We start from the raw sequence: 20877 nt of genomic DNA, 5'->3' as shown, positions 1-20877 counted from the left end.
ATATTTTACATATGTATATACTATATATGCTATATATGTATGTGAAATCTTTAAAACTAGCCAGGCTTGTAACTGTAATCCCAGCAACTTGGGAAGCTGAGGTGAGAGGATCACTTAGGGGCAGGAGTTTGAGACCAGTGTGGGCAACACAGCAACACAGCAAGACCCTGTCTCTAAACTTTTTTTTTAATTAGTCACGCATGGTGACGCATGCCTATATTCCCAGATACTTGCGAGGCTGAGGTGGGAGAATTCGACGCTGTAATGAACTATGACTGTACTACTGCACTCCAGCCTGGCCCACAGAGTAAGACCTCCTCTCAAAAAAAAAAAAAAAAAAAAAAAAACAGCAATTATTTAGAATTTAGTCCAAATGAAGGCTTTTGCAGGGAGGAGAATGTTCCTGCTGGTACATGGGGATAATTAAAAGCAGATGGACTTTTCGTGGGTTTTATTGTGTGTACCTTCTGGTTGCCTGTACCTCAGGCAGATCACTCCCCGCTGCACCCCACACAGCCTTTGGTGCTCACTGACTGTAGGAACTCAGGCAAGTTACGTAACTCTTTCTGGAGTGTTTCCTCATCTGTGCAGTGGAGATGCCAGCTGGGACTGGCTCTGCCTCACATCTGAGGCTCCTGGAGGACTGCAGCCTCAGGCGTGGGAGCCCCGGCTCCCGGCCCGTCCGTGCTGTGCTCCGCGAGGACAGCTTCTAAGGAAAGTGCTGTGGAAATCAAAGCTACACGAGGGCAGCCCTGTGAAGAGTGAAGCACCTGCCTTACGGCTCAGGAAAAACAGGCCCGGAGGCTACTAGGAGTTTCTCTCCCATAACTCTTCTTTAAGAGGCTAAGGGCATGAGCTGGAGGGCAGGGAGGAAAAAGGGGCCACAAACTTAGCCATGGAAATGGATCGTTCAACATGCGTGTTCTCTACTACACTTCCCTTACTCAAATATACTCGAAAAGCTAAGGAGTAACCTTGCAGGCAGAGCCCTCGATTTTCCACCACTGCGCTGTAACTCCAAGCACCAAGACAGTATACGCCAGCTACTACAAATAAATTTGTTGAACACACAGTTTTAAACCTTGACCAACATAAATGACTAAGGATGCCAGCTGTCACATTAAATCCCAAATGTACCTCCATTTGAGGGCAGACATCCATCTGCCAAGTCTGAAGAAATTGGCATTAAAAGCATGTAACTCGGCAGCCCCCTTTTAGTTTATAGATGAAAGTACAACATCAACACTACACAATACATCAATTTCCGAGGCATAAGTAACTGCACATCGCCATGGGGGTTCTACTTTGTTCAATAAGCAATTAAGTGTGAAGGGATATCTGAGAACAACACATTAAGCCAATTCCCATTTTCTGTTCAATTCTGACCTTCCCTTGCAGAGCGCAGTCCTGCAGCAAAGCTTTTCCACTTCCCATTGGCAGGGACTGTGCGCCACGCTGGGAGGATGCGAGGGGAAACAGACAGATTTTGTCATCAAGGATGACACAGCAGAGCAGGAGAGTCAGAGATGGATAAAAATAGATGTGGTGCTGCATGCTAAGTTCCAGAGCAAAAGAGTCTGAGAAATGCTGCGGCACAGAGGGGCCGCCTCCGCCTGCAAACAGTGGAGATGCAGGACGAGGAAGAAAACACTGCTCACAGAGCTGCGACCCGAGCCTGAAAAGACAGGGCCCTCCAGGAGGACGAACTTGAGCAGGTTAGGAGATAGTGTTCCAGGGAATGTGCCGTGATTAAAGGCTGCAGCCAGACACAGGAAGGGGAGCCTGGGGAGATGGTGCGGTAAGCCGGGAACAGAACGAGAGTGACCTTGTGTATCTTACTGGAGACAAAAGAGAAGTAGCGGTCCCTCAACAGGGAGAATCACCGTGCCTTGGCTGTTTTAGAACGATAACCACCAGCAATCGGGAAGATGAAAGGGAAACCCTGTCCCAGGTGCAGACACGAGAGACTGAACCAGCACCAGTGCCATGAAAATGATCCACTCAACAAAAAAGCGGATCTGGTTTAAAATCTGCACCCACCCCGCCAAGCGTCCTCCTGGGTACTACGGCTCTGCACCCTGGTCCTGGTGTATCCCAACCTAGCCAGGGTCGTCAGGGAAAGAAGCGAATGGTAAAGTCAACCAGACAGCAGAAATGGGGGGTCGGGGGTAGGGGAGTCATCTGAATTTCCTTTAAACATTTATACCTATTTTTTAAAAGTGGTGCTTACTGTGGTACACAGCAAGACATGAGATAAAGTATAGAAAAAGGACAAAAACACCTCCAAAAATGACCATGTGATAGAGTACTAAGACTCCTTCTGGTTTTTCTCTTTTTGAGACAGGTATGGCTCTGATGCCCAGGCTGGAGTGCAGTGGCATGATTTTGGTTCACTGCAACTTCCACCTCCCAAGTAGCTGGGACTACAGGCACATGCCACCACACCCGGCTAATTTTTATATTTTTCAGAGAGACGGGGTTTTGCCATGTTGCCCAGGCTGGTCTCGAACTCCTGAGCTCAAGCAATCCTCCCACCTCAGCCTCTCAAAGTGCTGGGATTACAGACGTGAGCCACCATGCCCAGCCAAGACTCCTTATAATGATAAAGTTTTAATTACTATGTCAACGAGCAATAAGACTATTACATGAGGGACCTGGAGAAGTCAAATACACAGGGACAGAAAGTTGAACGGTGATTGTCAGGGGCAGGGGGAGGAGGAACAGGGAGTTGTTTAACAGGGACAGAGTTTCAGTTTTGCAAGATGAAAAGCTTTCTGGAGATTGGTTGCACACCAGTGTGAATATCCTTAACACTACTGAATTTTATAGTTAAATATAATAAAGAAGATAAATTTCATGTTATGTGTATTTTACCACAATAAAGAGAAAAAAGAAAGAAAAAAGAACAACAAGCCTACAAACAGGGTGGGATATACCATATTTACGACCACTGTACTGTGTTCTAGGCATTCTTGCATCTGAAATCTCATTTAGCTTCCTGACATGCTTTCTAGGGAAGTACGTTTCCATCAAACAAGGAAAGTCAGGCTCAGCAAAATCATGGACTTGACCTAAGGTCATTCAATTGGTCCCAGGTAGAGCCAAGACTTCCGTACCTGTTATCTTTTGTTCCTTATACTATAGCTAATTACCCTCCCACTCTGGCTATTACAAAAACAAAAACAAAAAAGAAAGAGAGAAAGATTACACTGCAAGTTTTTTCCATCACATGTTTAATAATTTAAAGTTCTCCATGATAACCTCAGGCAAACTAGAATTAATCTTCAAAATCAGGTTAGTGCAAAAAGGAAACATTTCTAGTTTGTTCCTGAAACACATTCATCCTATTTGATATGCACCTTACCTTTTAATCTCTACTAATGCAAGTCAAAACCTGGTTTTTTTGTAAAACTCAAATGGTACATCCAAAACTGGTGGGAGAGTTATTGTCAAATACACTATCTAAAATGCAAACGACAGCAATAGCAGAATTTATAAAGCACTCAGTAAGGTGCTGTTTAAAGTGCCTTATGCATATTAACTCATTTAACCTTCACAAAATTCCTATGAACTATGCATCATCACATGAGGGTGACAGCAAATGAGGACCACCTTCAACAAAATCACCAGGAATGCTGGCTGCAAACAGAAATCAGAGGCCGCCCCAGACCAAATGAACCGAGATTTTTCTTATGCAATGTAAGGCTAAAAATAAAATACCTGATCTATATATCATGGATTTGCCAACCAAGTTACCTTTATATGCACAAAACAGAAAATGAGAGGTATGTGACAGCCTGTGGAATAAAAATATGCCAAGAACGAGAACGGGAAAGCAAAAGTAAATACTAGCACTGACATCATTCTGCAAAGACTCCACGAAATTGTATTTGAGAATTGTATGGAGAACATAAACCTTGGCAAAAAGGTTTTACAAAACAATTCACCTTTTTAGTCAGAGACTGTCTTTCAAGTCTTACTAAGCAGATAATACATCTTAGAAGTACTACAAAGCTTGTCACTTCTACAGAACTCAACCACACCTCTATTTGTTATATTGTTACTACTAATATTTTTTATTGAGACAGGGTCTTGGTCCCTCACACAGGCTGGAGTGCAGTGGTGCAATCTCAGCTCACTTTAACCTCTACCTCCCAGGCTCAAGCAATCCTCCACCTCAGCTTCCCGAGTAGCTGGGACCACAGGCGTGCACCACCATGCTCAGCTAATTTTTTGTACTTTTGGTAGAGATGGAGTTTCACGATGTTGCCCCAGGCTGGTCTCAAAATCTGAGCTCAGGTGAACCACCTGCCTCAGCCTCCCAAAGTGCTGGGATTACAGGTGTGAGCTACCACGCCCAGCCTCTATTTGTTATATTATAACAATTATTCCATGGGCATATGTGGAGCCATGTTGGTGCTGTCCTAATTTTAAAATGTTCCATGTATTTCAGAAAGTAAGCAGCACATAAGTTTCTTTTAACGGGCTACATATTCTGACTGCCTTCATTTTTTCTAATGGTAGTATTTCAAAATATCAAAATTAATCATGCCCCTTAACACAATAGTTCAAAAAAATGATGCATAATCAATCTATCTTCAGGATATATAAGAAAGCATACTTGGCTGTGAAGAATGCTAAATCAATATCTTTTTTTTTTTTTTTTTCTTTGCAGTTGCAAGATTTAATAGAGTAAAAACAGAACTCCCAAACAAAGGGAGAGGACCCAAAGAGGGTAGCTGTTGCCGGCTTGAATGCCTGGGTTTATATCCCAATCAATATCTTTAAACTATTTATATAAAAAGTAGTATGGTTTAAAATCCAAGTCAGTTAACTTTCTTATAATCTACTATTCTAAAATCTTTATAAATATCACAGGTTGATTTCTATAAAAAACATAGTTAACTCTGTAGCAAACACCAGCACTGAATTGAAAACAGTTTCTTGTCTACTTAAGTGCATGACACATGATTAAAAAAAAAGTTTGGAATACTGCATTGCACATTGCACCCATCAACCATCCATAGAAAATACTGGCAAAGGGACCATAAAACTAGACATAGAAGGACCTCAGAAGGTGAACTAGACACATGAAAAGACTGTCAGCAGGTAACAGATAGTCTCCAGCTTTCTCAGCATTTCCTCAGACTTCGTACATACTAACATGGAGTTTTGGAGTTTGGGGGTACAATTTTAGGGGCAAAAAATTGAAAGCTTTTCCAACCCTCATTTGAATTTTTGTTGAGTATAGGAGCAATGTTGTCAATTGGTGGAATAAGAAAACTCACTCTTTCCCAACGATGTAACAGAAGACACAACAACACATGAGGAGGCCACATACGCTCCCTGGGACAGCCCTGAAGAGTCATCTCTATAAATGGGTCTGTGACTACCAAACTAAACATTAAGAGAACTACTAAATTCCTGACAGTTCAATACTAACTCAAATACGATGTGAGAACTAACGTTTTGTTATAGTGATTAAACATGTTTGCGGTTGTTATGGGTCCACTGCCGCTTATGTGTCGGCCACAGTCTAGAACCACTGTCTGGGATTCACAGGAAGCCTCGATGCAGGGGGAAGAACCTTCACCACTCACTCACTGTGGACTAGAACGATTTTCCAGGTGAGCTGGTGTGTCCCTCAGGAAGACAGATGTTCATGTGTAGGCCCAGTGAATTATAAGGGTTGAAAGATATGGCATGTGCCTATGTGTGCACATATTTACATAAAGCAGTGGAAGGAGTTGGTAAAAGTATGAGAAGAAATCTTCCCTTATGTTATTTTCTGTCTTGGAGTTTTTTGACCTTCCAATGTCCACAATGTTTGGCTTACAAATAGGACTAACCCATGTACAGAGAATAATGGTGGTACCTCCCCAACACACACACACATGCATTATCCTGTACTTAAAATTACTTCCTCTGCTATGTCTAATCTTATACAGTGAAAAAAACTTTGTTAAAATAGGTGTAGTGTTGAAACCGCATGACAGCTGGCAGTCAAAACAGTGATACTGAGAGAAGTTCATGTTTCTGCCTCACCACGGCATCTTCATTATATGAAATCATTCAATTTACTCTGGTACATCGATGTTAGAACCGTTAATGAATTCTAATTTGTAAAGGTAACATTAAAAATGAGTATGAGGCAGTTTTAACAAGGCTGAGTACTAGAGAAACAATTGTGATACTACTCAGCAAATGGTCTTACTGTTTTAAAATACAGAGCTCTATTTTTAAACTGTCAAGCTTGGTAACATGTTTCATATGCTAGACAGCAATACTTTCAAAACTTCCACCTTTCACTGGGATCAAAACAGAAGAGTCATATCTTTTATTCAATAATTTAAAGAATATCCCTGCCGGGTGCGGTGGCTCAAGCTTGTAATCCCAACACTTTGGGAGGCTGAGGCAGGTGGATCACTTGAGGTCAGGAGTTCAAGACTAGCCTGGCCAACATAGTGAAATCCCATCTCTACTAAAAATACAAAAAAAAATTAGCAGGGCCTGCTGGTGGGCGCCTGTAGTCCCAGCTACTCAGGAAGCTGAGGCAGGAGAATCACCTGAACCCGGGAGCGGGAGGTTGCAGTGAGCCAAGATCGCACCACTGCACTCCAGCCTGGGCAACAGAGCGAGACTCTGTCTCAAAAAAAGAAAAAATTTAAAAAAAAAAATAACATTCCTTTATGTCATTGAATCTACAATTAAGTATTCAGTTTCCATATTATGCACAGTGCCAAGTTCCTCAGAGATATTCAGAGCAGAGCCCCACAGAGCCAAAAAGTTGGTGGTCCCAAACAAGATGGAAGGGAAAAAGGGAGGGAGGGTAGAAAGACACAGATGCAGACTTTATAGTCACAATTCAATAAAACTCTAGTCATACATGTGGACCAAGTTTAAGGTTTTAACCATTCTATGATAAAGAATCTTGGTGTTTGTTCGCGGGAGGAGGTGTCGGTGAATTTAATGTGAATTTATATGCAACTATGTTCTTTCACGACACCGAAAGGAGAAGCCAGTTTCTTGATTCAACACCAATCCACACATGCACACTCAAACACATTTTAGACTCGCCTTATGCTCGCAGTCCAGCCTGCTTGCTCCTAGCAGTTACAGGCTAGAAAATATATACGTACAAAAGACCTTAATGCCCAAAACGTACTTTGTGATTCTTCAGCCTGCATGTTTCTCCTCTTGGCAACGTATAATTCTTGGGCAGAGTAGTACGCAAGTCCACTTCCTTTTTCCCTGAGTTACAGCAACTCCGTGTGAGTCTGTGAGCTCTTACACAGTGCGGCCTTAAACAGCTACATTCTCATCTAATTATTTTTTTCTTGCAGAGATAGAGTCTCACTAAGTTGCCCAGGGTGGTTTCAAATTCCTGATCTCAAACAATCTTCCTGCCTTGGCCTCCCAAAGTGCTGGGATTATAGGCGTGAGCCACTGTGCCCAGCTGTTGTCATCTAATTCTCACCATGCTACAAGGGATGACATTATTCTACTTTCAGTTTACTAATTGGAGTATCTTGACACCAAACAGATCTAGAGGTAGGGAAAGATCTGTCAAAAGTTTGTGTCTCTCCAACAGAGCCAGTGCTGCCCCCACCTCGCTGGAGGAAGGAGCTCCTTGATGACGCAGCCAATAGAGGTCGCCCCCTGTATGTGTATCTCTGCTTCCCCGGGTGGTCTCATACTGGGGTGAAAGGGGCTTTCTGCTCTTCTGAGGTCAACCACCTTGCCCCAATCCACAGTTCAAAATAGTTCAAAACAAAACTCAGAAACACAAGAAGCAGCATCAACACCTTCCCCGTCACGAACACTGGAACCTGGGAATCACACTTGCCTAGCGCTGTCCACTCACAGCCCCACTGCTAACCACCCCGAGTGATTCTCTTCTCCTACAGCAGTACAGCCCTGCACCTCTTCCTGGGCAATGACGGCAGCCTCATGTGCTTATTCTAAATGCAGAGCAGGCGGCCATGCACCTCAAACCCCAGCACTATCACTTTGTCACTTGGCCCGTAAAAGCTCTTCCTGGCTACGGCAGCCCGTCTCCAGTAGCCTGGCCTTTCACAGCACTTTGTCCATCATCCCTTCTGTATTAGTCCGTTTTCACGCTGCTGATGAAGACATACCCAAGACTGGACAATTTAAAAAAGAAAGAGGTTTAATTGGAATTACAGTTCCACATGGCTGGGGAAGCCTCACAATCATGGTGGAAGGCAAGGAGGAGCAAGTCCCATCTTACATGGATGGCAGCAGGCAAAGAGAGAATAAGGAAGATGCAAAAGTGGAAACCCCTGATAAAACCATCAGATCTCATAAGATTTATTCACTACCACGAGAACAGCATGGGGGAAACCGCCCCCATGATTCAATCATCTCCCACCAGGTCCCTCCCACAACACATGGGAAATATGGGAGTTACAATTCAGTATGAGATTTGGGTGGGGACACAGAGCTAAACCACATCACCTTCTTCTTCCACATCTTTTCCAGGAAGACACACATGGCCATTACACTCTTCTGCACCTCTGCACGTGGAGTTCCCCATGTCTGGCCTGCCCTCCCCACCAAGCCCCACCCAAGTTTCCAGGCTGAGTCCTACTCATCTTTCAGGCCCAGCTCATTGGTGTCTACCAGCAGCTTTGCCCCATCCTTCTACTTTCCCACCCCTGCAGTGCTGCCACTAACCACACACCCCCAATTAATGACAGAGAGGGACTGCAATGCTTACCTCACATATGCCAAATGTAGGATTACGAATGTTACTTAAGAAACAAGACTTATGATCAGTCGCAGAGCTCCTGGGGCCTAAAGTAAAAGTCAGACTGGGTCTGACCAGATGGGTTTCCTCTAAGGAAGGAGGGCCCTAACCAGCTGAATCTAAAGCAGGTGGCTCCCAAGTGGGGTTTGGGAAGACGCTATCAGAGCTTATATTTATATATACCTTCAAAAAACAAGCTTCAGGAACATTTATTAAAAGCACTGACATTGGTGTCCCAACATGATACTACGTAATGTGGCTGGAGAGGAACCTCCTTAAATGGGAAGGGTAAGTGGTGCTATGGACTGAACTGTGTCCTTCCTAAAATTCATATGTTAAGCCCTAACCCCCAGTGTGATGGGATCCTATTGTTGGGCCCTTTTGGAGATCATTAGGATTAGATGAGGTCACGAGGGTGGGACCCTCAAGATGGGATTAGTGCCCTTACTAGAGTCAGAGAGCTCTCACTCTGTCTCTCCCTCACTCTTGCTCTTGCTCTTGCTCACTCTCTTTGTTCTGTGAGGACACAGCAAGAAGGCAGCTATGTGCAAGCTAGGAAAGAGCCCTCACCAGAACCGGATCATGCTGGCACCCGGATCTTGGACTTCCAGCCTCTAGAATTATGAGAAGACCAACGCCTGCTTACGCTCCCCAGTCTATGTATTTTGCTATGGCAGCCTGAGCTAATACAGGGACAACAGTGGCACCCTCCCTGTCTGTCTCTCTCCTTACTACTACACATTTCAATTTCCAGGTCCCAGCTAGATGGAGTCATAGATCACTGTATCTAATTTAAACTAAATTAACCCTCCCAAAAGAACAAATGGCTTAAGAGTCACGCAACAAAACCACAAATTGGAAAAGATATTTATTAATAATGCAATTACAAGAAAATAAAAAGCAGCAGAATTGACACTTACATTCCTAGTAAAAGCTCTTTAAAACCATTTTACTAGGTTAAACATTAGGGTAATTTAATTAAATCTGACAAATCGGCCAAAAACATTCAAAATAATAGAGAAGACTGAACAATATGTATTTACATCCACAATTCTTAACAGAGAATCTTGGTAAATACGTACTGGGTCTTCAGTAATAACAATGATAGCACATGTATACGAGTGTCTTAAATATAAAATATAAATATCAAAGGTTCATGCTAAAAAATTTTACAGGCCGGGTGTGGTGGCTCACGCCTGTAATCCCAGCACTTCGGGAGGCCGAGGAGGGTGGATCATGGGGTCAGGAGATCGAGACCATCCTGGCCAAAATGGTGAAACCCCATCTCTACTAAAATACAAAAAAATTAGCCAGGCGTGGTGGCACGCGCCTGTAGTCCCAGCTACTTGGGAGGCTGAGGCAGGGGAATCACTTGAACCCAGGAGGCAGAGGTTGCAGTGAGCCGAGATCACGCCACTACATTCCAGCCTGGTGACAGAGCAAGACTCTGTCTCAAAAAGAAAAAAAAAAAAAGATGTACAAATGGGACACCCAATGAAAAAGTTTTGGAGACCACTGATATAGACAGAGAACTTGCATGAGAGTTAGGTCCACTCTGAAGCTGAAGTCTTTTCTAAGCTGAAACCTGCCAACGGTCTCCAAAAGTCTTTCGAGTGATGGTATATGTTATACGTATACTGAGTATGCATAGAATAATCCATCAGAGTGACTAATGCCACCCCAAAATCAGCCCGAAATCATTTTTAATGACATCTAATACAAAATAGTACCGGCTAAAAACGTATGATTTCAGTTTTGAAGAGCTGGCTTTCATTTAAGAGAAAAGAATGGGTCAGCATTTGAATGACCAAACCCAACCTCATGGATTTCAGGAAATTTCTTTGTTAAACATCCCTACATCCCCACAATGGTCAGACCTCTCCTTTTGTTCTCTCTAAGCATTGTCCCTCTTGAAAGGGTTGCTGATTAGCATTTCTGAGTCAGCTTTTGCTGTCTGTTGAGTGACTCAGCCAGAAGTAGTAGAACAAACACTTAGACGCAACTTTCTGGATAACCACACAGAAGCTCACATGACTAAACTGAGCAAAAACAGAGCAGTCTACTCTGCTACCTAGTTTTTCAACTTAAGCGACTAGATCAGACATTATGCAAACAAACTCTTGGTGCTGTTTGTGAGCATAGGGAATTCCTTGATGCCCAGAGAGCAAGGGTTTTCCCATCTACTCATCACAATAAACATATGAAGATATTGATCCTTTTTCCGTCTGACCATCTTCCCTTCAAAATCGTGTCTGTTTCCAATTAAAGACCCAAACATTTACCAAAGTATTCAACAGAAAAACAAGAGTTTAGCATTTCTAGTTGATTTTAAGATTTGTTTAATTTTGAGAAAATTGTACACTTTTTTTCTTTTTTGAGACAGAGTTTCACTCTCGTCACCTAGGCTGGAGTGCAATGGTGCGATCTCTGCTCACTGCAACCTCCGCCTCCTGGGTTCAGGTGATTCTCCAGCCTCAGCCTCCTGAGTAGCTGGGATTACAGATGCCCGCCACCGTGCCTGGCTAATTTTTGTATTTTTAGTAGAGATGGGGTTTCACCATGTTGGCCAGGCTGGTCTCGACTCCTGACCTCAGGTGATCTGCCCGCCTCAGCCTCCCAAAGTGCTGGGATTACAGGTGTGAGCCACCACACCTGGCTGAAAATAGTATACTTGTAGAAGAGTTGCAAAAATAAGAGAGCTGAATTCTATCCTTCGCCCAGTTTCCCCACAATGTTAGCATCTTACATCACCATAGCACAATTATCAAAACTAAGAAAGTAACACTGGCACAATGCTAATCCAATTACAGACTTTATTCAAGATTCAGCAGTTTTTCCACCAATGTATCTTTTCTGTTCCAGAATCCAATTCAGGGGCCCACACAGTACTTACCTGACATGTCTTGGGTCTCTTCCGATTCTGGCTGAATTTTAATTTGTCTCACAAATCCTGATGCTTAATTCTTTTTAATCAAGAATCATAAATGCTCCCAAGTTCACAGCAGACAATAAGAGTTAACAGAATTTGGGAAGAGGAGAGAGGGGAAATAAATTACTGGCCGAAATTCTCAAACCAAATGCCTTGACCTATTTTAAACAGTGGGAATGGCACAGATGTTTCTTTGGTCAAATTCAAACTGGGCTCCATTATCCACCCACACAGGGGTCAACTTGATAAAGAAATCACCATGAAAGTCTGTCCTGTCAGACATTTGCTGTTTCCTTAGAAACACCAAATATAAAACTAGTCCAATGCTGACAGGCTTTTCTGTTGCTAAAAATATGCTTCAAGAAAGCTCACACATTCAATGGTTACCTGGAATGTACTATGCCAAAGCTCCCCCAGTTCCAATATTTTCATCTGCAGGATTCCTCAAAAGACTTGTCCAGGGGTGTAAAGCTGATAACAGTTCTCATTACAAGATTCTTCTGTGGCATTAATTGCTGCTGGTACATCCAAAATAAGAACTCAGGATCGTGGTGCCATTCACGTTCAGAAAATACAGTGCCTGGCTTGGAAATTACCCAAGTGTATCTGCTTCTAAACCAAAAGCGGCATACCAAGAAGGAAAATCTGGAGACTATTTTCAACATCAGCAATTACTCTTGATAAGGAATACTTTCACCTTTGCCAAGCTTGATAAAGACTGCAGTCTCAAACCAGAGATTATGTAAACCTGGTTTTTAAGATAATGATCTTTACATCAATCAAAAAAAGTTATGATTCTGCCAGGCATCATGGCTCATGCCTGTAATCCCAGAACTTTGGGAGGAAAGGGCAGGCGGATCACTTGAGATCAGGAGTTCGAGACCAGCCTGGCCAACATGGTGAAACCTCGTTCTCCACCAAAAATGCAAAAATTAGCCGGCCGTGGTGGCAGGTGCCTGTAATCCCAGCTACTCGAGAGGCTGAGGGGCAGGAGAATCGCTTGAACCCAGGAGGCAGAGGTTTGCAGTGAGTGGAGTTCACGCCACTGCACTGTAGCCTGGCCAATAGAGTGAGACTCCATCTCAAAAAAAAAAAGTTTTGATTCTAACTAGGATGCTGGTATTGCTTCTTTGCTAAACTATAAGCAGCTTGTGCATTAAGACCAGATCCTACATAAATTCTGTAGCATTAAAACATTTAGAGAATTCTTCAATCTCACAGCACTCAATGACATTGAATCTAGTACCACACATATAATCTCTCTCCACTCTTCATGGACCAATTGGTTATTGAAGATTATTTTATTCTTTTTATTCCTTAAGACAAAAATATTCTTTTAGAATTATGATCCCATCTAATTAAACTTAAGGGCTTCTGCACAGCAAAATAAACTATCAACAGAGTGAACAGACAACCTACAGAATGGGAGAAAATATATGCAAACTGTACATCTGACAAAGGTCTAATATCCAGCATCTATAAGGAACTGAAACAAATTTACAAGAACAAAATACTAACAACAGCATTAAAAAGTGGACAAAGGATGTAACAGACACTTTTCTAAAGAGGACACACATGCAGCCAACAAACATGAAAAAAAATGCTCACGATCACCAAACATTAGAGAAACGCAAATCAAAACCACAATGAGATACCATCTCACACCACTCAGAATGGCTATTGAAAAAGCCAAAAACTAACATATGCTGGTGAGGTTGCAGAGAAAAGGGACCACTTACACACTGTTGGTGAGAGTGTAAATTAGTTCAACTATTGTGAAAAGCAGTTTGGAGGTTTTTCAAAGAGCTAAAAACCGAACTACCATTCAACCCAGCAATCCTATTACTGGGTATATACCCAGAGGAACATAAGTCCTACTACCATAAAGGTACATGGACTCCAATGCTCACTGCAGCACTATTCACAACAGCAACGACATGGAATCAACCTAAATGTCCATCAATGACAGACTGGATAAAGAAAATGTACATATACACTATGCAATACTACGCAGCCATAAAAAAGAATGAGATCATGTCTTTTGCAGGAACGTGGATTAAGGGGGAGACCATTATCCTTAGCAAACTAACACAGGAACAGATAATCAAACATCACATGTTCTCACTTACAAAAGGGAGCTAAATGATGAGAACTCATGGACACAAGGAAGGAAACAACAGACACTGAGGCCTACTTGAGGGTGGAGGGTGGGAGAAGGAAGAGGTGCAGAAAAAATAACTATTGAGGCCGGGCACAGTGGCTCACACCTGTAATCCCAGCACTTTGGGAGGCCAAGGCAGGTGGATCACCTGAGGTCAGGAGTTTGAGACCAGCCTGGCGAACATGGCGAAACCCCGTCTCTACTAAAAATATAAAAATTAGCCAGGTATGGTGGCACATGCCTGTAATCCCAGCTACTCAGGAGGCTGAGGCTCAAACCCAGGAGGCAGAGGTTGCAGTAAGCCAAGATTGCACCACTGCACTCCAGCCTGGGCAAGAGAGTGAGACTCTGTCTCAGATGATCATAATAATAATAATAACTATTGAATAGTAGGCTTAGTATCTGGGTGATGAAATAATATGTACAACAAACCCCTATGACATGAGTTTACCTGTATAACAAACCTGCACACATACCCCTGAACCTAAAATATAAGTTAAAACAAAACAACCAAAAAAAACAAGGTAAAAAAAACTTAGGATCTCAGCATAATATTATAAACAATGATACTGTACCAACCTAGCACACAGTGCTCAATTCCTTTTTCTGCAAAGGTAATACTCTATTTAAAATTTACCTTGGCAAAGCCAACAAAAATTTATCAAAAATTTACATGAAGTAATTTTCCTTTAAGGCAAACCAACCCGAAGAAATGCAGTAACTTGACAAAGCTCGAGTTATCACCGTAATTAAGTTTTTGCTAGCTAAAACGCCCACCTGAAATGAATGAGTCATTCAAAACTGAGTAACTGTAAACATTCCTAACTAGCTTTGAAGACCTCATTTCAAATATTGAAGAAAACTGCCTCATGGCTTTGAAATTCACTATTTCAAATGGCATGCTGATAATCGCATAGAAAGATTACATATGTCTGATCGTGATGACGTAAGTATTGCTCATTCCTTTGATCAGTACATTATTTCAAGATTTTTCTGGGGGAAAAAAACATTTTAACTTTAAACGTTTTTGAAAATTTAGATATATAAAATTAAAAATTCACCACCCATTTCCTCTAAATAGTGAGCTTTTGTAAGCATTTAATATTTAACTTAAAAGGATACGATGCTAATTATACAAAATGTCCAGTACAGGGAAATCTATAGAAATATAAAGTAAATTTGTGGTTCCTTAGGGGTTGGGGGAGGAAGGGATGGGAGATGATAGCTAGGGTATAATATTTCTTTTGGAGGTGATGAAAATGTTCCAAAATTGACTGTGATGATAGTTGCACAACTCTATGAATATATTAAAAATCACTGAATTGTATACTTTAGATGGCTGAATTATGCACTAAAACCTTTAAAACATTTGAAAGGAGATATGATTGTACACTTCAGCAAAAGGAGACCTTGTTAGGTGGACACACACATAATCCTACATATGTACATAAACATTGAATCCCATTAATTACTATTCACTTCTAGAGGACGAGGAAAGTTATTGTTCTCATAGTTAAGGTCCTAGAAAATCAATCCCTAGTAGAAAAAGACTACTTCATAATTCTCCATCATTATGATCATCTGAATTCATTGGCTTCAATAATGAAAAACTTAATAAACCTACCACAGGCTTCGGATCAAACACTGGTGTTACTTTCAGTGTCAAGAACAAGAACAAGGTTTGGTGAGACATCTACATACATGGCACAGTCCCTCCCCAAAATTCAACGAATTGGCCAGAATTTGGAGTTCTCATGCAGTGCACTCCCCTGGGGGTGCTAAGGCCACAGTGGACCCCAGAGGGGACCTCACTCCTGCTTTCTAGGCATTTCCCCAGACCCACCCTCTTTTTTAAGTCACATCAATTCCATTCCAGTAACCTTGGGCCATGGAATTCCTGTCCTGAATGACAGCATGTCGCCCCTCGCTGCCCTCCCTTCCTCTGCATCAAACTCCCATTCCTAGTCAAACGCCAGCTGCCCAGAAAGGCAAGCGCAGAGCAACTGCTATGATCCAGAGGGTTTCAAGCCAAAACGGGCTTAGGGTTGAGGAAAGTAGGGGAGAGAACTCTGTTCCAGAGGGGACAGGCCTGCCAGGGGGTACAACATTCAGGTAAGTCAGACAGCCCTGAGTCCGCAGACTAGCCTGAGCCTCATCTATCCCATGTGCTCCCTTCTTTTCAAAGAGCTCAATTTAGGGGCAAATGAACTGGGATAAACTCTCCATGCCCCTGCCTCTAAGAAAACCATTAACCTTTTCTCCAGAAAAATTATATTAAAAAACAAATCCTTTATCCTTTTATAAAAATATTCCTTTGAATAGCTTTACTAACTTTTAGCAAACATTCATGGCCAAGATAAAACGCCTTATTTTTTAAAATCATTATGATAAAACTTGAGTCCGGTAACATTAAAGTGCTAAAATAACATGGCTCGACGTTTTCTAAAATCCTTAAACCATAATGCTAAGAAGCTTTATAATCATTTTTGTTTGTTTGTTTGTTTGTTTGAGACAGAGTCTTGCTCTGTCGCCCAGGCCAGAGTGCAGTGGTGTGATTTTGGCTCATTGCAATCTCTGCCTCCTGGATTCAAGTGATTCTTGTGCCGCAGCCTCTCGAATAGCTAGGGACTACAGGCACGTACCACCACACCCGGCTAATTTTTGTATTTTTGGTAGAGATGGAGTTTTGCCACGTTGGCCAGGCTGATCTCAAATTCCTAGCCTCAAGTGATCCACCCACGTTGGCCTCCCAAAGTGCTGGGATTACAGGTTAGCCATTGCACCTGGCCTATAATCAATTTTTTAAAGAACTACAAGTCACTGATAACCATTAGTAATTCCTATTTAAACACACAGTCAAGGTGAACCAAACACTCAAAGGCCATTTTAAAGAACATCAAGGACCACATTTTAATTTCTTAGCCCCTATCCAGTGCACGCAGAAACTTACGTTCACAGTATAAGCCATGAACTCACAAATTATATGAATTGTAATATATTTCAACTAATTCAATTATATACTTATATAAAGCTTTAAATAGAATAGTTGGTAACTGCCTACTTTATTCCTAACCAACCCACTGTACGTGCACAACTTACTCTGCCTCTCTCAAAACAGTACAAATGAAACTGTACAGCAGGCAGCCACTCAGAATCCCTCTGGCTAATAGTACAATCAGTCTGGGTCAGCTTTCAATCTTGATTACAGAACAGGTAGTGAAGCTCCATTATCAGTGCTCTTAAAAATCTTTACCTTCCAGCTGGGCGTGGTGGCTCACGCCTGTAATTCCAGCACTTCGGGAGGCTGAGGTGGGTGGATCACCTGAGGTCAGTAGTTTGAGACCAGCCTGGCCAACACAGCGAAGCCCCGTCTCTACTAAAAATACAAAAATTAGCGGGCACGGTGGCAGGCACCTGTAATCCCAGCTATCTGGGAGGCTGAGAATCACTTAAACCCAGGAGGCGGAGGTTGCAGTGAGCCGAGATCATACCACTGCACTCCAGCCTGGGGGACAGAGCAAGACTCCGTCTCACAAAAAAAAATAAAAAATCTTTCTCTTCCATTAAAACAAAATAATTTAGACAAAAACAAAGGTCTCTATTTTATTCTCCCAGACTTAGGCATACACAAATGGATAACAAAATTAAAGGAATTAATAGGAATTAAGCAAAAATACAACTTGAAAACACACTAGAGTGTAAAAAGAAAAGTAGCTCTTCAATTCCCATATCCTTATACAGTGTATATATTTTAGAAAATCACCTTTTTGAAAGCAATTCAATAGAAACACATATGAGAAGGTGTGAAGAAATAGAACTACATGAGCAGGGCAGGATTCCAAATGGTTTAGGTAAAGTCAAAGAGTTGTGCAACCATCACCCCAAAATGAAACCTCAGCCACATTCACAGTCATTCCCACATCCCTCCAACCTTTTCCCTCTTCTCCAGCCCCAGGAATCTACCTCATAACTCTATAAATCTGCCTCTTCCGGATACTTCATATAAATGGAATCATGCACTATGAGGCCTTTTGTGACTGGCTTGTTCTACTTAGCATAATGCTTTCAAGTCTCATCCATGTTGTACAATGTGTCAATATTTCATTCCTTTTTACGGCCCAATAGTATTCCATTGTACGGATATACTTCATTTTATTTATTCATTTATCAGCTGATGGACATTTAGATTATTTCTACTTTTGGGCTATTCATAATAATGCTGCTGTGAAATATATGTATGTGAGTTTTTGTGTGGACATAGGTTTTCATTTCTCTTGGGCAGATACACCCAGGAGTGGAATGGCTAGGTCATATGGTAACTTTACACTGAACCTTCTGAAGAACTACCAAACTGTTTTCCAAAGCAGCGCCATCGTTTTTCATCCCCAACAGCAATGCATGAGGGTACCGAGTTCTCTAAATCATCGCCAATACTTGTTATCTGTCTTTTTGATTGGAGCCAGCCTAGTTAGTGAAGTGGTAACTCACTGTGGTTGATGCTCTGTATCTTAAACGAAGCCCACACATTCTGAAATGGGGACTCAGCTATTCTTCCAAGTTACACTTTTAAGTATAAAATATGCCCAACTGTCATTCTTAAAACCCAAAATAAAGCTGCATAATCTAATAACCCTTTAATAAGTGAAAATTCCACCTCCATATAACATGCACCATTATTCTACCCCAATAATGTCCAACAGCCTGACCTTTCTACATAAAGATGTCAGGCTAAGACGTCTGTACAAGTGTGAGTGCGGTAGTGGAATACTTGAACATACAACAAAGTTTTTGTCTTTCAAAAAAGAACACTGGATTGGAACTCAGGTTTGTCAATAATCTATGCGTAACCTGATAAATCACTGAACTTCTCTACACCCAAGCACGGTGATCTGAGCCGCTCACAGAACTACATCCTCTGAAGTCACTCCCAGATACAAAGTTGTTTAAGCCTGAAAGTTTAATGAAATTTGAAAATGTACACACACCCGTGCTAAAGAACTAGCTTTGCACAGCAGAAAAAAAATTTACCCTTAGTAGTCAGATGGGCTGGGTTCAATTTCCAGGTCTGCCATTTAGGAGCTGTAAGGTACATTATTTAGCATCTTTATATTCCAGTCTCCTGGCCCGCTTCAAGAGGTTATGAAGATTCACTAAGCTGCTATAGCCAGAGCGTGTGACATAGCCGCCAGCAAAAGTAGACATTTAAACGCTAGCTTCTGTCCATCTTTCTGCTAACTCTGGGCAAAGTTTCCCAGCAAATGAAGACCTCTTAACAATTGTCGTAGACCACTGACAACTGAATGTGAGTCCTTGTGACTTGTGGGATTCCCTGATGAAGCACGTCCCCCACAGTACGGTCTGCAAATTGCTAAAGAGAGCTATCAACTGGCTTAAAACAAGGCTAGAAGGGGGTTCCGGGAAGGAAGCCCAGGCATGAAAAGAGCAGAGACCTCGTTTTTGTCGGTGACATGAGAGGGAAAACTTCTCAGGGCTCACAGGCAGGCTGGGCGCAGAACGGATGCGCAGGAGAGGACGGTGAGGGCTGCGTTCGCACGAGCCCATTGGAAGCGCGGGGCTGCACTGCGGGCTGGCGGGGTGGGGAGGGGGCCGCGGAAGGCTCTGGAGACGGACCGGGGCCGGCCAGGTGCGCGGCCAAGCCCCGCGCAGGAGGGCGAGCCCCTTCCCCGCTGCGACTCCACCGCCTTCCGCGCGAGCCGGCCGCCTTCTCCTACCTGATCTGGTTGTCGCGGAATTTGTTGAGATGCGGTTGGTTGAGGTAAATGGTGCGGGCGGGTGCCTCCAGCTGGTCTCCAACAGACGTGGCCCGGGACATCTCATCCTCTGCCTTCTTGTAGCCCAAAGAAGAACGAACTGGTCCTGCAGAGACAGGGCGCAGGCAGAGAATACGACACAAAGAAGTCAACCGCCAGGCGGGAGGCGGCGAGCGCGGGCCGCGGGCGGGCGGCCACCGGCGGGGAAGGATGCTCGGGTGAGGCGGGCGTCGCCTCTGCACCTTGGCTCCCCCTGGAGACGCCGCCGCCGCCGCCTCCGCCGCCGCCGCCGCCGCCGCCGCCCCGGCCGGCCCCGCCCCCGGCCCCGCCCCCGGCCCCGCCCCGCGCAGCCCCCGGCGCTTGTGGAGCGAGCCCCGCCCCGGGTGAGCCGCCCCCAGCTCCTGCGCTCCCTGCCTGCAGGGCCCTGGCCGGGCTGGACGCCCAAGCTGTGTGCGGGGCCGGGGAGGCTGATCGCGCGGGGGCGCCAAGGCCAGCGGCACCCCCAGCCATCTGGCCGAGCGCACCCTCTAGTCCTGGGAACTGAGCTCTGGAACTGGGTTTTCTGGGCTCCTTTGATCTTCCTTAGGAACAGAGACAGCAGCAATGGAAATGCACCCTGTAAGCAGCCACCGCAGAAAGAGATGGCGAAAGCACAACTCTGGGCAGTACAAATGGGCTTCCCAGACCCCAGGGTGAAGAGCTTGCTCCTACCATGGTCTGCAAGGGATCCGCTGCTCTTCTCCCTCCAGGCACCTGGAGAACTGAGTACACTAGCTGTCCCAACCCAGCTCTGGACCAGCGAGCGAGCTTTCATTTTATTGCTTAAATTACTGTTTCTGTGGTTACGTGGCACGCCAGCCTAGCTCAGTACTTGATTTCAGTCCTATGGGTCAAGCCTTTTTGGGTGGCCCCAAACCCCCGCCCCCCAATAACCTTCACTTGAGACGTTCCAGCCTAGACCTAGAGAAGGATCCAGTTATTACTGAAACTGGTACAGGCACGTAGATCTTAACCTCATCTCCAACTCTAAAGCAGCATCCCTTGTTAGAAGGGGCTGCCCAGCTTGAGAAGTGACCTTCAGAGGAGAGGTGTCTTTTCAGAAAAATTAATACCCTACAGATGAAGCCTTATCTTGTTTTTCTTAAATATACATTAGCCCTCTAATACTTGCCATGCTTTCCAACTATCAAAGAAACGGACGTTGCACATCATTAAAAAACTGACATCTTACACAAGCAAACCTTCA

The 20877-nt window shown here is 43.5% G+C and overlaps 1 protein-coding gene across 2 annotated transcripts in view; it reads right to left on the bottom strand.

Annotated features, from left to right (window-relative positions):
* The window catches only part of ATP8A2 (ATPase phospholipid transporting 8A2), a 653085-nt gene that overhangs the window by 527248 nt on the left and 104960 nt on the right, over window positions 1-20877 (bottom strand). Inside the window, exon 2 of one of the 2 annotated variants that reach the window (XM_028837283.2) lies at window positions 19593-19737. The exons of the other annotated variant lie outside the window; for it this stretch is intronic. Within the exon in view, the coding sequence (XP_028693116.1) occupies window positions 19593-19737 (145 nt within the window). The remainder of the gene's footprint in view (window positions 1-19592; window positions 19738-20877) is intronic. 2 annotated transcript variants of the gene reach the window in all.

The sequence above is a fragment of the Macaca mulatta genome, chromosome 17 (genome assembly GCF_049350105.2).
Source record: "Macaca mulatta isolate MMU2019108-1 chromosome 17, T2T-MMU8v2.0, whole genome shotgun sequence".
In the NCBI taxonomy this organism is placed as follows: Eukaryota; Metazoa; Chordata; class Mammalia; order Primates; family Cercopithecidae; genus Macaca; species Macaca mulatta.
This window is presented reverse-complemented; position numbering and strand designations above follow the sequence as displayed.